This window comes from Haliotis asinina, chromosome 7, assembly GCF_037392515.1.
Source record: "Haliotis asinina isolate JCU_RB_2024 chromosome 7, JCU_Hal_asi_v2, whole genome shotgun sequence".
Taxonomy (NCBI): Eukaryota; Metazoa; Mollusca; class Gastropoda; order Lepetellida; family Haliotidae; genus Haliotis; species Haliotis asinina.
In genome coordinates this window covers 7,071,107-7,088,998 of record NC_090286.1, presented here as the reverse complement: position 1 = coordinate 7,088,998, position 17,892 = coordinate 7,071,107, and the positions used below count along the sequence as shown (strand labels likewise).

At 43.1% G+C, this 17,892-nt stretch overlaps 3 protein-coding genes across 3 annotated transcripts in view; all 3 read left to right on the top strand.

Annotated features, from left to right (window-relative positions):
- The first annotated feature begins 331 nt into the window (after positions 1-331).
- LOC137291692 (uncharacterized) lies at positions 332-3,795 on the top strand. Its single transcript, XM_067823128.1, has 2 exons — positions 332-496; positions 1,731-3,795. The coding sequence occupies exon 2, from the start codon at positions 1,969-1,971 to the stop codon at positions 3,079-3,081; it is 1,113 nt and encodes a 370-aa protein (XP_067679229.1). The 5' UTR covers positions 332-496; positions 1,731-1,968; the 3' UTR covers positions 3,082-3,795.
- A 790-nt stretch (positions 3,796-4,585) lies between these two features.
- On the top strand, positions 4,586-7,374 carry LOC137291555 (uncharacterized). The gene is made up of 2 exons (XM_067822934.1): positions 4,586-4,726; positions 5,693-7,374. Exon 2 carries the CDS (start codon positions 5,897-5,899, stop codon positions 6,968-6,970), a length of 1,074 nt encoding a protein of 357 aa, XP_067679035.1. The 5' UTR covers positions 4,586-4,726; positions 5,693-5,896; the 3' UTR covers positions 6,971-7,374.
- A 1,807-nt stretch (positions 7,375-9,181) lies between these two features.
- LOC137292229 (uncharacterized) overlaps positions 9,182-17,892 on the top strand; it is a 40,629-nt gene continuing 31,918 nt past the window's right edge. The window contains exons 1-9 of the mRNA XM_067823808.1: positions 9,182-9,241; positions 10,041-10,152; positions 11,815-12,015; positions 13,772-13,902; positions 14,285-14,393; positions 15,045-15,208; positions 16,207-16,329; positions 16,452-16,563; positions 17,675-17,853. Coding sequence (XP_067679909.1) covers positions 9,236-9,241; positions 10,041-10,152; positions 11,815-12,015; positions 13,772-13,902; positions 14,285-14,393; positions 15,045-15,208; positions 16,207-16,329; positions 16,452-16,563; positions 17,675-17,853 — 1,137 coding nt within the window. The 5' untranslated portion in view covers positions 9,182-9,235. The remainder of the gene's footprint in view (positions 9,242-10,040; positions 10,153-11,814; positions 12,016-13,771; positions 13,903-14,284; positions 14,394-15,044; positions 15,209-16,206; positions 16,330-16,451; positions 16,564-17,674; positions 17,854-17,892) is intronic.

Genomic DNA, 17,892 nt, shown 5'->3' with positions numbered 1-17,892 from the left:
CTCTGTTCAAGTCAGGTTTAAGGGGGTCCAGATTCTCGAGGTTCCAAAGTCTGTACTAGGCAGTTAATAGCACCATTGTGAGTTGACCTAATACTTAATTTGTGGAACTGAAAATATTAGGCTGGCTCAATATTCGGTCTCCACAACAAAATACTAAAACGTTTCCGGTTAATTTGTAAAATAAAATCATATTGTTAAACTTTCAACTTTAACAAGCGAGTGTAATACACCAACACTGATCAGAACGATAGACATATGTATGTCAGTTAAAATAGCATTCAACCCGCGCGTTCACAAAACCCCCTGCGATACCGGTCGCATTTACCGGGTGACACACCTGTGTGCCGGGAATGCTAATCTGGCTGGCGTATGTCAAGGTCACACGGTTACCGTATGTGCTGCTACCTGCGGGGGAGAAAATGGGGAACAAGACCCGTCCTGGTGCATCAGGATGGGGATCTACCATGCGGGTGGAGCCTCAAAGCCAATCTCCAAGGTAGGTACACGTGTGACATATTTACGCGCATCTGTATTGGCAGTAGATTTTGCAACACGTTTTCGTCTTGCAAACGTATGTGATTAATCCATACTTTATATCAGTATGAATGCAAGTATACTTTAGACGTTCCAATGTTATAATAAATAAATAACATAATGTGTCTACGAGCTAATTTAATACAAAGCTAGTATCTAATACCATATCTTGCATAAAAATCAATATATTAAACCACGGGGTATATACGTATTTGTGTGCCTGAATCCATGAGACTATGCGGAAGAGAAACATAATCAGCCCACTGTTCATGATAGTTAGCCCCCAGCCTGTAAACACAGGTGCAGTATTGTGGTACAGAGACAAAGCATATTGTTGACTAAGCCAGCATTCAGGTAAGTCGGACTAATGCTGTACATTACGCAGAAACAGGTCAATATTCCCTTCGCGATCACAACACTGCCGAGGGCAGGCGAGCCCCTGCGGCTGTACAAAGGGAAGTAACTCTGATTGCGCCTCATGGAGTGTCACTAAACAATTCGAGTACCAGACCAATATTTTCGTTTCTGTGACTCTCAAAGGTTTACAGGTGGCAGTATTTTAAATCCGACTTGACAACAATCTGAGACTACTATCGGGCCACCATTTTGGAACGTGAAAGAAATGCACCTGGATTGAAAACACGGAACCATTGTTGGTTGGCTTTTCTAAAATATATCTTTCACCCACGTCACACTTTTATTTAATCTTTGGTTAGATCTTTAGCAGTGTAATTTTTTTATCTCTGAAAGACGCGTAGAAATAATTAAACGAAGAATGTCACGGAAATCGGTGACTCTCGGCATTTTAGAGAAGACCTCCCTTTAGGTTAAGTGGATATAGTGAAGGTCGGTGATTCGAATCCCGACTATGTCGTACCAAAATACTTTGTAAAATGGTGCTTCTTGTTACCCAACCTGACGCTCCACCAGATGTGGTCGGCATGGAGTGTGGATGAGATCTGAATGACACGCAAGTGTATATACTGAGAGAAACAAGAAAAGGAACACAGGAAAAGACAAGCCTTCCTTCAATATTTTCCAGTTTTCATCACCACAACTCTGTTCAGATCTGGTGATGAACACAGAAAAATATTAAAGGAATGCTTGAATGTTTCTGCGATCCTATACTTGGTTCTCTCAGTATATCTATCAAATGCCTTTCTTTGATATAAATCAAATTATATTCAACGTTTCAGGTCCATTCTGAACTGGACAAGGACGTATCAGTGAATAGAAACAGCGTCCATTCCGAATAGGCCCAACATGAAAGCTGAAGCACATAAAACTGAGGGCTAACCAAGCTGAAACTTTGACGAACAGCACTAGGAATCAAACGTCTCCTCGCAAGGCTACCAATGGTCCTAATGGTCGTGAAATTAATTGACGAAAAAGTGGTATATCAGCTGCACCAAAATACTAATCCAGCTCCATTCCATGGTCAGTGTTTTCGAAATGGTGAATGTAATGATACGTCGGTTAACGACGAAGTCGTATTGTGCGGCGGTACTGATCGTAGCGGGGCTAACGTTCCTACTAGCGTGGTACACATATTCATCTGTTTGGGGAGGATCGAGGGGAGCCAGATACTGGGAAAATCACCTGAAGGAGGAACAGGACTATCTGGACTACATCCACGACTCACGACTTCGTCAACACACTGAACCATTTGACGATTACATCAACCCTGTGCATTTTAATTATCATAATTTTATAGAAAGGAGAGATAGGAAATACGCTGAGAAGATGGCAAAAAGGAACAAGAAGGGAAAAGTATATGTATACAATCCACACAGACTCGTTCCTAGGAGTAGTTGTGTTCCTTTCAAGACTATGAAGAACGGAACTCGTCTTTGTGTTTACAGCAAACGTCGAGATCAGTTCATTTCATCACACATCAGGGACACTGGGTCCTGGGAACCGGATCTCCTTGCAGCCATGGCAACGGCCTTGGCCTCCATTCCCAACATGCACGTGGTTGATATAGGATGTAATGTTGGCATGTACACCGTGTATGCTGCTTTGATGGGTAGGAAGGTCGTTGCTGTAGATCCTATTAGTTCAAGCTTATTCCTGCTCCATTCCTCGCTCACATATGCCGGAGTCCGTGACAACGTCCAACTACTTCTCAACGCTGTCTCCGACCACGTGGAGCCTGTCAAAGTCCTCATCAATACGGACAACGTGGGCGGATCGAGGATAGAACCAGTATCCGAGTCAACACGTAATACCAACGCCACCATCGTTGATTCCATTAAGTTGGATGATCTGGTGCGTGTTGTGGACTTCCAGAAGGTGTTTATCAAAATGGACATTGAAGGTCACGAGGTAAACGCATTCCGTCGAGCGTCTAAATTTTTCCAAACATTTGACGTCCGTTATATCATGATGGAGTGGATGTTTCAGCGCCACTCCCCTCACGGTCGCAAGATCTGTAACTTTCTCATCAGGAACGGCTTTCTTCCCTTTAAAAGCACCTCTGCACGTCAGCTACTGAATACTGAAAACTATTCCACCTGGCCTGATAATATGGTCTGGATCAAGAGATGACCACTGTAATGCAGCACTATGTTGATATTTATTCATGAGTATATAAATAATCCCAGTATGATGCCAGTCATGTACACACCATGATATATACTGAAAATGAGTCCGTGGCACAAGGCCCCTAGGCCCCATTTACACCAGGATGTGTCTGCTTTATATGGGAGCAAAACCCGTGATGCAAACGGTTCCAACTTTGATGAAACCTGCGACCACCGGTACTTTGCTGGTAAACCAATATATAGGGACAATTTTGGTTGAAGCAGGTTTCCGACCTGCACTCACAGATGTCTAGCTTGTCCAAGGGAGGCAACACCTAATTGCTTTCGTCTCGGCGATAGCGTCTGACGATCTGTTTATTTAGTGTATAATACGCAGAAGGCAGTTTTTAGAAGATATTTGTACATGACACGTTATTTGGAGACAGTTTTTCTGTTATTTCCTAACATGACAAATGCACCGGAAAAAGATCTTCTTCCTCGTTTAAATTATATGTTGAAGTATATTCGTATATCCTTGACATTTTACATACACATGCCTTTATCGTATCATGTGGATTTATGATATATTTAATATTGTGAATTTTACTCAAGTATATTTTGAATAATGATACAAAAGCATATTTTACTATAAAAGATGTGAAATAGCATGCTTCTGTTGTAGTATTTAAACTCTGTTATGTTGAATATTTGCAAAATGAAATAAAATTATTAGCTGCAATTCTCTTTTGATACATCGTGAGACAACAGACCCACAATGCAACTCGCAGATGTTTGCAGAAACAGCACACTATTTTTACATGAATTTTCTCGTTCATATGAAAATATTTAGCGTTAAACACAATCCTGTACAGCCTTGGGAGTTGGACTTTTGAACCTAAGTAATCAATGCTAAGCCTTACCATCTATACACCAAGCAATCCCAACTTTTGACACTTTCGTTACGTGTAATATGAACGATGGGCATGCGCAGAAGTGGGACAATAGTCATAATATTGCATCAATGTTTCTTTAAAAACGTAAAATAATTATTGTGATGATTCATGATGTATAGCATTTTGTGGTTGTGTGAATGATTAGCCTCTTCCACTGATTTTTATGTAGAAATATTCCAGAACATTGCACACGATATCCTCATCGTCGCGACTCTCAGCGCCAAATCAGTCTGTCATCGTATCCTAATTGCGTAAATAAGAGCTCATGTTGGTAATCACTAGATTGTCTGGTCCCGCCTCGATTATTCACAGACAGCCGTCATATGACTGGAATCTGTTTGTAGCGTTAAACAACAAACTAACCAACCATAAGAAACTTTAAATTTAGAGTGACTTATGATGTGTTCGAACCCCAAAGAATGATGATACTAGGATACGCCAGTGTGACTTTCCTTGCATCTTGTGAAAATTGAGTGAAGAGCAACTATGCGTCAACTGCATGTAGAGACAGCGTTCCCGCAGTATCTACCTTTGTTATCTCTCGCTATGTGATGTTACACCTGGACTTCGAATTCTGACGATATGCATGGCGTATGTCAAGGTCACCCAGCTGCCGCATGTAGTGTTTACCTGCTGCTGACACGAGGGGGAACAGGCTCCGTCCCGGGGGTCAGGATGGAGTATAGCCAGGGCTGGGCTTTCGCCTCAACCCGTAAGGTAGGTACATAAACAACTTCCAACTGCACATAAATTATAGTTTGCACTCCTACAAGCCCGTAACTGAAATAGACGAGTTTAATTATTTGTTAACACTATGAATCCATGGACGATTCGGATTTTTCACTGTTTTTAGAGTTAGGGGAAATGAAAGTAATAATGTTTAAGATAATTATTACAGGTTGCTTTATATTCCAAATATTCCGTATTAAATGTATTTCATGAGGTTATTGGGACTAAGTGCGTCCTCTTGTCTGAATCCTTCATCCAATGCGGAAGTGTGAACACTCACCATATTTCGCCCCAGGTCGATAAACACTGGAGCAGGTTTGGGCTAGAAGCCTCCGTATATAGTAGACAAAGCATGCATTCAGGTTTCTGACTAAGACACAGCAATAAAATCAATTAATTCCACTCTAATTGGCAGATTCGCGCATGTCAGACGAAGCCTGTAGCTATACAAAGGGAAGTAACTCTGATTACACTTAATTTCGTTTAAAGTCACAAAAAATCTTTAAGCCCCAAAATAATTGTTGTTCTATACCTATCAAATGCTTCCACGTAGGAACGTACATATATATTTGATTACGAAGCGAGACCCATATTGTTCATTAGGCGTGATAAGAAATATATAGTTTTATGAGTTTGAATTACACACAAGCTGATGATAAAGGGTAGGACTTCATCAACCCAAGCTTAATATGGGGCGGTGAGGCGTGGTGGCATGGTTGATGCATCTTATCGTATTAAAGCTTTGCCCGTCATCAGCTTGTTTGGTGCAACTCGATTATTGGCAGCGCCAGCTTATAACTTTTGTTTTGTAGAGCATGGCGTTCCGCAACAAACAAACAAACAAATAAAAATACAACTCAGAATATATTTGGTCCAGTTAACCAACCTGGTCTACGGGAAAAGTGATTTACATAATGGATATCCCCTGAATATAAACGCTTCTGTTTTTTTCAGCTTCGTCAATGTTCTGAACACCGATTCAGAATGAAGAGTCGATTCCAAATCCAAACGTCAATGATGGAAAAACATCACGATCAGAGCAATTGACGCCAAGATTACCCATGTACCACATGGTCTCAGAGCTGAGTGACGAGGTGCGTGGGTCGTCAATGATACAACAATACTTGTCCAGCTCTACTCTATGTCCGTGTGAAAGTCATGGTACGTCAGTTAACGATGAAGTCGTATTGTGCAGCGGTACTGATCGTAGCGGGGCTAACGTTCCTACTAGCGTGGTACACATATTCATCTGTTTGGGGAGGATCGGGGGGAGCCAGATACTGGGAAAATCACCTGAAGGAGGAACAGGATTACCTGGACTACATCCACGACTCACGGCTTCGTCAACGCACTGAACCATTTGACGATTACATCGACCCTTTTCATTTCAACAAACAGAACTTTCAAGAAAGGAGGGAGAAAATATTCTCAAATAAGAAAGCAAAGAGGAACAAGAAGGGAAAAATATATGTATACAATCCACACAGACTCGTTCCTAGAAGTAGTTGTGTTCCTTTCAGGGCTGTGAAGAATGGAACTCGTCTCTGTGTTTATAGCAAGCGAGATCAATTCATTTCATCCCACATCCGGGACACTGGATCCTGGGAACCGGATCTCCTTGCAGCCATGGCAACGGCCTTGACCTCCGTTCCCAACATGCACGTGGTTGATATAGGATGCAACGTTGGCATGTACACCGTGTATGCTGCTTTGATGGGTAGGAAAGTCGTTGCTGTAGATCCTATTAGTTCAAATCTGTTCTTACTCCATTCCTCCCTCACTTACGCCGGAGTCCGTGACAACGTCCAACTACTTCTCAACGCTGTCTCCGACCACGTGGAGCCTGTCAAAGTCCTCATCAACCGTTACAACGTTGGTGGGTCGAGGACAGAACCAGTATTAAGTCAAAACACCAACGCCACCATCGTTGATTCCATTAAGTTGGATGATCTGGTGCGTGTTGTGGACTTCCAGAAGGTGTTTATCAAAATGGACATTGAAGGTCATGAGGTAAACGCATTCCGTCGAGCGTCTAAATTTTTCCAAACATTTGACGTCCGTTATATCATGATGGAGTGGATGTTTCAACGCCACTCCCCTCACGGTCGCGAGATCTGTAATTTCCTCATCAAGAACGGCTTTCGGTCGTACACGGACGTCTCTGCACGCGTCCACCTCGAGGCTGAAGAATATTCCGCTTGGCCTGATAATATGATCTGGATCAGGAGATAATTGCTTTGATTTAGGACCAAACAGGCAAAATAATGCCTTGATGACGAGTGTGTTACAATCAGTCGGATGCTGGCTACCATAATCTGTACAGTACTGGGAGTATTGAGAGAACGTGTAAATGATGACTTATGAATAATATCTTGGACACGTTTTTATTGGTCAGCGTTGTAACGCACATTTCAGAAATACTGACAGAAACAAGTAAAGGATCACAGGAAAATCACAGTACTATTTAAAGCTGGTGATGAAAACTGGAAAATATTAGTGAGTGAGTTAACATTTAAGGTCGCATCGGTAATATCTCAGCCATATCGTGACGAGGAAAATATTAAGGGAACGCTTGAATTTTCTCGTGTCCTTTTATTTCTTATTATTTCAGTAATGATATAAATATGAATATCAAAGATGCTGGTTTGTCAGTTCTTCGAACGTTTGTTTATTATTTAACAGCTGTATATTATGGACTTCTCTGGTCGGGAACGATGGACAACAGTGACGTCCAATGTCCCCAGGCCTAACCATCCAATCCACAAAGTCTCCTCTTGAGATAAGAGGCTATCCATACCACGTTGTTGCTTGGTATCCTCATGACATGTATGATACAAACGCGCAAGTGATTTTATGCTCACTTCTGACTGCACCAGCACTTCTGACTGAAGAGTGAGTGAGTTTAGTTTTACGCCACTTTTAGCAATATTCCAGCAATATCACGGCGGGGAACACCAGAAATGGGCTTCACACATTGTGCCCATGTGGGGAATCGAACCCGGGTGTTCGGCGTGACGAGGGAACGCTTTAACCACTATACGGCCTGGACACCCCCCACCCCCACCCCCACCCCTTTAATGTTTCAGGAAGTGTTCTGGTACATATTTGTGAAACAAAATAGGTTTTACTCTTGCTGCTTTCAAAGCCTCCTTTAACAAAGTCGACAAATGCAATGATGTGCGCTATAAAGCTGGCCCTGGTATGTCATACTGTCAAATACTAATGTGTCGAAGATGAACTGTGTTATATGTATATCGAGTTATCCGAGGCTTGACACAGTCGAAGTATAGATGAATAACGAATGCAAAGGGGCCATGCTTTCACTTCGAGACAACCGTTAGTTCGACACAGCCGTATTTGAACTGTACTGTTTAATTTGGATGTGTGTATCGTTGAGGAATACGCCGCTGTGCACACTTCCGTCCCAGAGGAATACCAGAAATCGACTTTTACTTGGGCGATGGGGACAATATGAGAAGCACATTTCTGGTGATCCCCCCGATGTGATTTTGCTGGAATATCGGTAAAGGAGGCTTAAAACCCAACTCACTCACACACTCGAACCGCCTCCCCGGGTAGAGGTAAGAGCGTCCGCCCGGAGAGTGGAAGGGCGTGTGTTCGATCCCTGGCCGTGTCCGACCAAAAGACAAATTAAAACTTGTTGTTCCTTGCCTGGCACCCGGCATTATTGGGTACAACAAGGACTGGTCGACTAGGAGTCAGTATAATGTGTCTTCATGCTTAACTGCGACATGGTGAACTGGCGGTATTAAACCAGCCTAAAATAGTACAAGTCTAGAATAGTACAAGCAGTCACACACACACACACACACACACACACACACACACACACACACACACACACACACACACACACACACACACACACACACACACACACACACACACATGCACGTCGTCATATCACCTAAATATTCTTTAGTGCGACGGTAAACTCCATCTTACCTCTCTCCTCTGCCGCAGACGTGACGCTGATAGCGTGAGTGAGTTTAGTTTCACGCCGCACTCAGCAATATCCCAGCTGTATGGCGGCGGTCTGTAAATAATCGAGTCTGGACCAGACAATTCAGTGATCACCAGCATGAGCATCGATCCTCTCAACTGGAACTCGATGACTTGTGCCGACCAAGACAGCGAGCCAGACCACCCGATCCCATTAGTCGCCTCCTACGACAAGCATGGGTTGCTGAAGGCCAATTTCCCGGACCTTCTCGGGTTAACGCTAGAATGTAATCCAAAGTTACCAAATAAGAGTGACTGCACACGTGTTAATATTACTGAAAAATAGATAATACCCGAGTACCAGGTACAATTCGTAACAATATTCGTAATACGATACATGATATACGATAACAAGATAACCCCAAATCCTCAGTGCGACAACACCGCCATTATTTCCTGATAACATCGAACTTTACACCCTGTAATGAGAGCAAGGACCAAGTAACGGTGGATACCGCTCGATGGTGTAGCAGAATGACAGTAAGTACCTGTATTCAAAAGTGAAAACCACAAGTGTTTTTAGTATCTATGATACAGAAACTGATACATATGTCAGCGATAGAAACATAACAAGTTATATTGACAAAATATCCAAATAATTTGCCTTCGGAGAATGTCATGTAAACATTCATGTATCATTCTATCATTTTCTTATAAGTCACAATTTCTTTTTAAAAATAAGACCAATTTTTAAGGTTTAATTAGAGTCCTTTTATTTATGAGAAGAGCAAAGAGTTGAAGTTGAACGTTTCGTTTCTGCCCTTGTCTGTTGTGTTCAAACATATCATATGTGACTCTTACACGTGATAACGATAGCGCGTCCCTCGCCTACTTCAAGTTTATATCAGGGGAACAACCATGATGCTATTTTTGTATACGTTTGTGTTTTGGAATAATTTTGATAGTATATACGTAAGTCATGAAAAGATCGAAATTCAATCTCAGATATTTTCGTCCAAAGGTTTTTACTATACCTGTACTGACATATTTCATCCATTTTGACAAAAGACCATGGTAATAAAATATAATACTTTGTTTCACATCTCTGTGGGTCAGTGATGATAAATAAATCAACAGGTTGAGAGCATCCAAAAAGTTGTAAAACATGTTTCAGAAATTATTAGCTTTTATATCACCAATTTGACATTAAGCGTTCTACTCCGTGTTGAGGAAGACAATATCTTCCTGTTAAAGGTGATTGGCTTCCGTTTGCAATTACGACTTCCTGGTCTTACGACTGTGTCTCCAATAACTGTGCCACTTCATTCTTTGTGTTCAGGTGTTACGGCAAGTGTCAGTGTTGGTGACGTGGGTCTTGCTATACGGCAGTGGGGTGTCGTCCCTAACGCCCTTCTGTACCGGGGGTCCCGGAACACAGCCTAACCCGTCAGGTGAGACATCTATTTACCTAGTATCATGGGGATGCGCCAGACACATTCTACAAACTGTATGACCTTGACCCAAGACGATTATTAACCTTCTTTAGAACTTGCTGAGCCAATTGCAATCACTGACGTATTGAATTAATTTTGTGCCTTACATACTTCAAAATGTTGTTGAGTCCGTCGGTCAAGACACTCAGTGACCTGCTTGCTACAGCGGTCGAGACAGTCACTGACCTACTTTATAACTTGCTGGATCTCAGGGTCGAGACAACGTCACTGACCCACTTAAAAAATACCGGGACCCTTTTGTCGTGACAGTCACTGACCTACTTTATAACTTGCTGGATCTGAGGGTCGAGACAACGTCACTGACCCACTTCAAAAATACCGGGACCCTTTTGAAGAGACAGTCACTGACCTAATTCATAATTCATTGCACCCATGGGTAAAGATAATCACTGACCTGCTTTATAACTTGCTGGTTCGTGGATCAAGACAACCATTGACCTACTTTATAACATTTACTGGGCCTATAGGCCGAAACAATCATTGACCTACTTTACAACTTGGGCCACTGGGTGGAGACAATCACTGACCTACTGTTTGTTCCAACTGCAAGTTACAAATTACTTGTTACGTTATGAATATTCCAAATAACCGCAGACAAATATCGTCCAAATCGTTGAAGTTCCTTATAAAGTTGTCATGTATGTGATATGTATCCGAGGTAAGATTCGTTTTGGTACAAGAAAGATCTTCATTATCGATCGTAGTCAATGTGTTGAGAATGGACTTAAGTTCGTAGGGCTTCGAACCTTTCGAGAATAGCTAGCCAGATCGTCCTGACTGAGCTTATTTGAAGCCAATACAAGCGATAAGGAAAGCTAGGGCTGGAAACTGGACACAGACATGGGTCATTGAATGTTTTCCTCCTGAGACTGACACCCAGTAACTGAACCGAAATACTGGTCAAAGCTGTACTACACACTATGCATGTGTACTTGCCAGCAAAAGTTTAGACTTAACACTCTCACTATGTGATATGCATATATGGGGTTACATCGAAGATTGATTTTTCCACTAATCTGGTGGAACCAACTGCAAACCTCATACTGATGATTTGCAGAAGCGCATGTGCAAATACCTTGCACGTCAACAGTTTCGTTTTTGTTATAAAGTTTTGTTAAGAATTCGCCAATTTTCACTAAGTTTTATCATTTATGGAACTCATGACAACAATCATTTCATCGTTACGAATTTCTTTTACAATATACCAATTCATGTGTAAACAATACCCTTAAACAGTGTGTAAATATAACTTAGAACAGTTTCCTGAAGTAAGTGGCTATATGTACACTAGGGAGTCTAGACTTTTGATGGGAAGTACATTGTTTATGTATATTATTTTACTGCTTTAGACAATGCTATGTACATGGCACTATTCGCTGATCGTCGCAGACTAGAGACACTGGATAACTTGCCCTTTGTTCTCCAGGAGCGGTTGTGTGGCTTAGTGGTTAAAGCGTCCGCTCGTCACATCGAAGACCCGGTTCGATTCCCCACATGGGTGTGTGAATCCCATTTCTAGTGTCCCTAGACGTGATATTGCTGGATTTATATTGCTAAACAGCGTAAGGCCATACTCACTCTCATTGCTCCCTCACTCAGATCCGCCTCTGCCAGACATGTCGTTCCAATCCTTCGAGGCCCACGTGGAAGCCAACTTTATCGACAAGGGATACACGATGGACGCGGAGCAGTACCTCAACTTTGACGGCAACATCGCCTTAGTCAAAATGTTTGCCAACGGCATGTCCTCCCGTTCCATATACAGCTACAACACCGGCGAGATTTTTGATGTTGACTCAGGTGCTCGGGTACATTTGGAATCATAAATGATGCTTTACTGATATATGTTATTTGTAAAAACGCAAATCATATACCATCAATTATCAATAGGTCTGGGAAATACTGACACTTTGATTTCACACATTATAAAACTAGAAAAATTGATTATTATAAATACCGAAAAGTGCTCGATGGACAGTCATGAGAAAAGCTTCCCCGGCTAACATTGGTCTTCAGCAACCCATGCTTGCCGTAAGAGACGAAACAACGAAAACACCTCCCACATCTTTTATCAACCGCTGACCCTTCACTGACCACACAAGTATATTTAAGACGCTGAAATCGTCAGTGAGTTAAACTCAAAGGGACTAATACGAGGGGATGTCAATAGGTTTTGAGCCTTGCATAAGAAAACACAAAATATTGGTATGAACCACATTTATTTTTTAACATAGTCCCCTTGTGAGTCAAGACACTTGTTCCATCTTTTCTGTCAGGCGCTGATGCCATCTCTGTAGAAGGTGCCATTTTGGTCCTCAAACCAAGCCCCAGTAGCAGCAATAAGCTCATTATCATCCTGAAATCTACGACCACGTAAGTGTTTCTTGAGATTTGGGAACAGATGGTAATCACTTGGTGCCAGGTCTGGAGAGTAGGGGGGATGCGGCAAGATTTCGCTCCCGCATTCCTGGACAGCAGCGGTTGCAACGCGAGAGGTGTGTACTGGAGCATTGTCTTGATGTAGAAGAATACCACGCCTGATCTTGCCCTGGCGCTTCTCCTTGATTGACTGTTGCACTTGCCTCAACATATTAGCGTATTCCCCAACATATTCCCCATTCATTGTTCTTCCTTTTGGTAAGTTATCTGTGTGGATGACGCTTTTGCTATCCCAGAAGACTGTCGCCATTACCTTCTGCACTGATCTGGAGGCTTTGAACTTTTGGTCCTGGGAGAAGTGACATGTTTTCATTCCATGGATTCTTGTTTGCTCTCAGGATCATAGCGGTGGATCCAGGTTTCATCACAGGTTACTAGCCTAAAGTGAAAATCTTCTGGATTCTTGTTGTAACTGGTTAGCATGGAGTTGCTCATGGTGACCCTTGTTTGCTTCATTTCATATGTAAGCATTCTTGGCACCCATCTTGGCGCACACCTTAGACATGACGAGATGTTCATGAAGAATTGTCTCGATGGATCCGTGTGAAATGCCTGTGGTCTCCCCTAACTCGTGGAGCGTGATTCGACGATTTTCCAGCACAAGTCTATGCACTCTGTCAATGTTTTCCTGACTAGTGCTTGTTGTTGGGCGACCTGGACGGGGGTCATCTTCAAGACTCTCTCTAGCATGCTTAAATTCATTGACCCATCGTTTGATGGTAGCAGATGAAGGGGAAGACTTCCCATAAACTGCTGAAAGACTTTCTTCAATGTTCTTCGCCGAGTTTCCTTCAAGAACTAAAAACTTAATTACTGCTCTATACTCAATTTTATTCATTTTCACTGCCGTGAGGGGGGTCTCTTTCTGTCAGTGTGAGCTGTTCAATAACTTCTGAGAGTAGGATACCAAAACTTATATATCACACCAGCTACACCCCAAGGTTCAATGTCGTACCATAGGCTCTGACACCTGGGTATGAAGAATGCTCAAGGCTCAAAACGTATTGACATCCCCTCGTAGCTCTTGTTCGTCACAACCGTAGTTCAACTCAGAGATAACGCAGCTTGCTGGGGCTGCGTTACATCCGGTCATTTCGATATAGTCGTTTTGTTCCAGAGTCAAATTGTCAAGTTTTGAATCTCACTACCACCAGCCAAATGAATCTGTTCGGCGATGACGTCACTGACGGGCGCAGCCATATACCACCAGCAAGCCAAGCTCTGAGATTCGGATCCCAAAATGGCCCGGTAATACATTGAACTTAACATTACGTAACAAGATCATGTGACCCGTGAAGGCTAGAACTGATCTTCAGTAACCCATGTCGGGTGGTCCGACTCGCTGCCTTGGCTGACACATGTCATCGGTTCCCAGCTGAGAAAATTGATGATCACTGGGTTGTCGGGTCCAGACACGATTATTTACAGATATACGATTATTTCCAATACAGCTGGAATAAACTCACTCACTACTTAGATCATATAACTAGAGGATAGTCACACATTTTTCGCACACTTTCATATTTACAGCGGGAAGTATACAATCAACAGGTAATAAAGATGACTCTCGAATTGGAAACGGCTTCCTTGCTCATACTCATTGGGTTGCCTAAGCAATGTCTTGTTGCAGGTCTTCAAAGGTTACGGAACGACGCGTGGTCTCCCCACCTTGCACTGGCAGTCTTGTATGTACTGGTCCCGTGCCAACACCAACTTCACATTGGACCACTACTTCACAGGTGAAGCTCTCTCATGACATGGTCCCGAAATAACTAATAACTAATAATTAATTTGTTTCTACACCTGCACAGATATCTGGTGTCATTACAGATAAACAGAGAACTGTTAACTTGTGTCATAACAGATAAACGGAGAACTGTTAACTTGTGTTGCTACAGATGAACAAAGATCTGATATTCACTGAACCATACACAGATATTTGTTACCAGCATATATATCTATTGTCTTGTGTCTTGCTGCACAAGGACACGCACCTGTTGTCGGTCAAGTCGTGTCTTGCTGCACACGCACATGTATCTGTTTGCTTCTTATGTCATCCTACACAAGCACATGCATATGTGTCTGTTGTCTTGTCGTGTCATGCTAGACGTGTGCTGTTGTGTTGTTACCATGCTAGCGCATGTACCTGTTGTCTTGTCGTGTCTTGCTGCACAAGCACATGTAGCCGTTGTCTTGCCGTGTCTTGCTGCAAAAGCACATGTACCTGTTGTCTTGTGTCATGCTACACAAACACACGTGACTCTTGTCTCATCTTACTTCACACATACAGATAACCGTTCCCGTCTTATGAAAGTCATCAGATTTAGCTTCTGTTGTTATAACTTGTTAACTGTTGGCGACTGCACGTACTGTTCTTTGACCTTTGCCAGCCTCAAACTGGTCCACTTCATCAACTCACGTGATGGTTCCGGTGAGAATCGAAATGTTTGGAGAACAAACTTTTACTAACGGCTCTGCCCCGAGGACGTTCCACCACATCTACGACTACTTCAACTTCAAGGACGACACCTCTCTTGATCCGACAGACTATGAGGTATTTGCATCGAAATCATTTCGAAAATATGTATTATCAGAAATTGAAAGTAAACATATGTTATGTGTTACAGGGAAAACGGACAGGCATTCAGCAAAATTGCAGTACCAGCCTGCAATCCTACTCCTAAACCACCTTCCCCTAATCCACCACATCATCTTGATCCACTAACCACCATAGTCCCCACCCTAGTCCACAAGCCCCATCTAAATATGACCTCCCCAACCCTAATCTACCACCCTACTATAGTTAACTACTCCATAACAGTCCACAATCCCATCCTTATACACCATCCGCCCTCATCCGCCATTTCAACCAAATCCACCATCCCACCCTTACACCATCCACCCTAACTCACCATCTCAACCCAATACACCATCCCACCCCTATACACCATCCGTTCTCATCCGCCATCTCAATCCAATCCAACCTCCCACCCTTATATACCATCCTCCCTAATTCACCACTTCAACCAATACACCATCACATCCTTATACACCACCCGCCCTAATCCGCCATTTCAACCCAATCCACCATCCATTCTTTATACACCATCCACCCCAATCCACCATTTCAACCCAATCCACAATCCCTCCTTTATACACCATCCGCCATTTCAAACCAATCCACAATCCATCCTTTTTACACCATCCGCCCCAATCCACCATTTCAACCCAATCCACAATCCCTCCTTTATACACCATCCGCCCTAATCCGCCAACTGAACTCAATCCACAATCCCTCACTTATACACAATCCTCCCTAATCCGCCATCTGAGCGCAATCCACAATTCCTCCTTTATACACCATCAATCCACAATCACTCCTTTATACACCATCCTCCCTAATCCGTCATTTCAACCCAATCTCGTGTAACCCTCAACTCCCAGTGCAACAGAACCCACAACCAGTATCATTAAGATTAGTAACGATGCATGTTCCATCTTAAGCATAAGCATATTTCTTCATCTAACATCAATTTAATCCGGATTTTCCAGACACCTAACAACGTAGTGTGTCCCGGCAGGATCAACACAGGATCTATACCCCAACTGTCTACAAACTACTATTACCGTCTGGAGATCATCGACCCTCTGGCTTCCGACATTGAGCAGGCTGATGTAGGTAGTGGGGTAGAAAACAAGATCGCTGAATGCGGAAGCGATTCTAGTAAGGCTGGTTTCAGCTGATTGGCTGAGTATGGTTTATGTCACCTGTTTATGTTCCCCTTTTCCATTTCCAGATTTGGTATAATTCTGATAACAAGTACGTCAGAGTCGACAAGAGACCGGACCAAATGTCATCTACCATCGTCACTCTCAACCCCATCACTGAGATCCACGACTTCAACTACGGTAAGCATGTCTAGATGTTGTAACTTACCTTGATCACACGTGTTGTTCTCAGATAAAGACAGCCTCTCTGACCAGGTGCCTCTCTGTCTATATATCTATGCCTAGGTCTGTTTATATATCTTTGTCCAAGTGTTCTATCTGTTTGTACGTCTAGGTGTCCGTTATGTCTAGGTGTATGTATGTCCAGGAGTTTGCTTTGTTTAGACGTATGTGTATGCATGTGTATGGCGTGTCTAGATGTATGTACAGGTGTCCGTTATGTATAGATGGATGCATACCCAGGTGTCCGCTATGCGTGGATGTATGTATACCCAGGTGTCCGCAATGCGTGGATGTATGTATATTCAGGTGTCCGCTATGCGTGGATGGATGTATATTCAGGTGTCCGCTATGCGTGGGTGTATGTATACCCAGGTGTCCGCTATGCGTGGATGTATGTATATTCAGGTGTCCGCTATGCGTGGATGGATGTATATTCAGGTGTCCGCTATGCGTGGATGGATGCATACCCAGGTGTCCGCTATGCGTGGATGTATGTATATTCAGGTGTCCGCTATGCGTGGATGGATGTATATTCAGGTGTCCGCTATGCGTGGATGGATGCATACCCAGGTGTCCGCTATGCGTGGGTGTATGTATATTCAGGTGTCCGCTATGCGTGGATGGATGCATATCCGGGTGTCCGCTATGCGTGGATGTATGTATACCCAGGTGTCCGCTATGCGTGGATGGATGTATGTATACCCAGGTGTCTGCTATGCGTGGGTGTATGTATATTCAGGTGTCCGCTATGCGTGGATGTATGTATACCCAGGTGTCCGTTATGCGTGGATGTATGTATATTCAGGTGTCCGCTATGCGTGGATGGATGTATATTCAGGTGTCCGCTATGCGTGGATGGATGCATACCCAGGTGTCCGCTATGCGTGGGTGTATGTATATTCAGGTGTCAGCTATGCGTGGATGGATGCATATCCGGGTGTCCGCTATGCGTGGATGTATGTATATTCAGGTGTCCGCTATGTCAACATGAATATTAGTCCAGCTGTCCGCTATTACTAGATGTATATATGTCCATGTGTCCGTTATGTTTGGATATATGTATATCCAGGTGTCCGGTATGTCCGGGATCAGGTAACAGGAAACTGCTCAATACTTCCACTGGTGAACGGTTCTTTTGACGACATGATGAATCCCCAAGCTAGCAAACAGAATGGCTCCTTCATTCTACAAATGAAAAACCCGCTTCAGTTTTTCAATCTCGACAGCAACTACACTTACTCAGGACAGGTCAGTAACTGTAGTCGCTCCAGGCGAGTCGTTCACTAT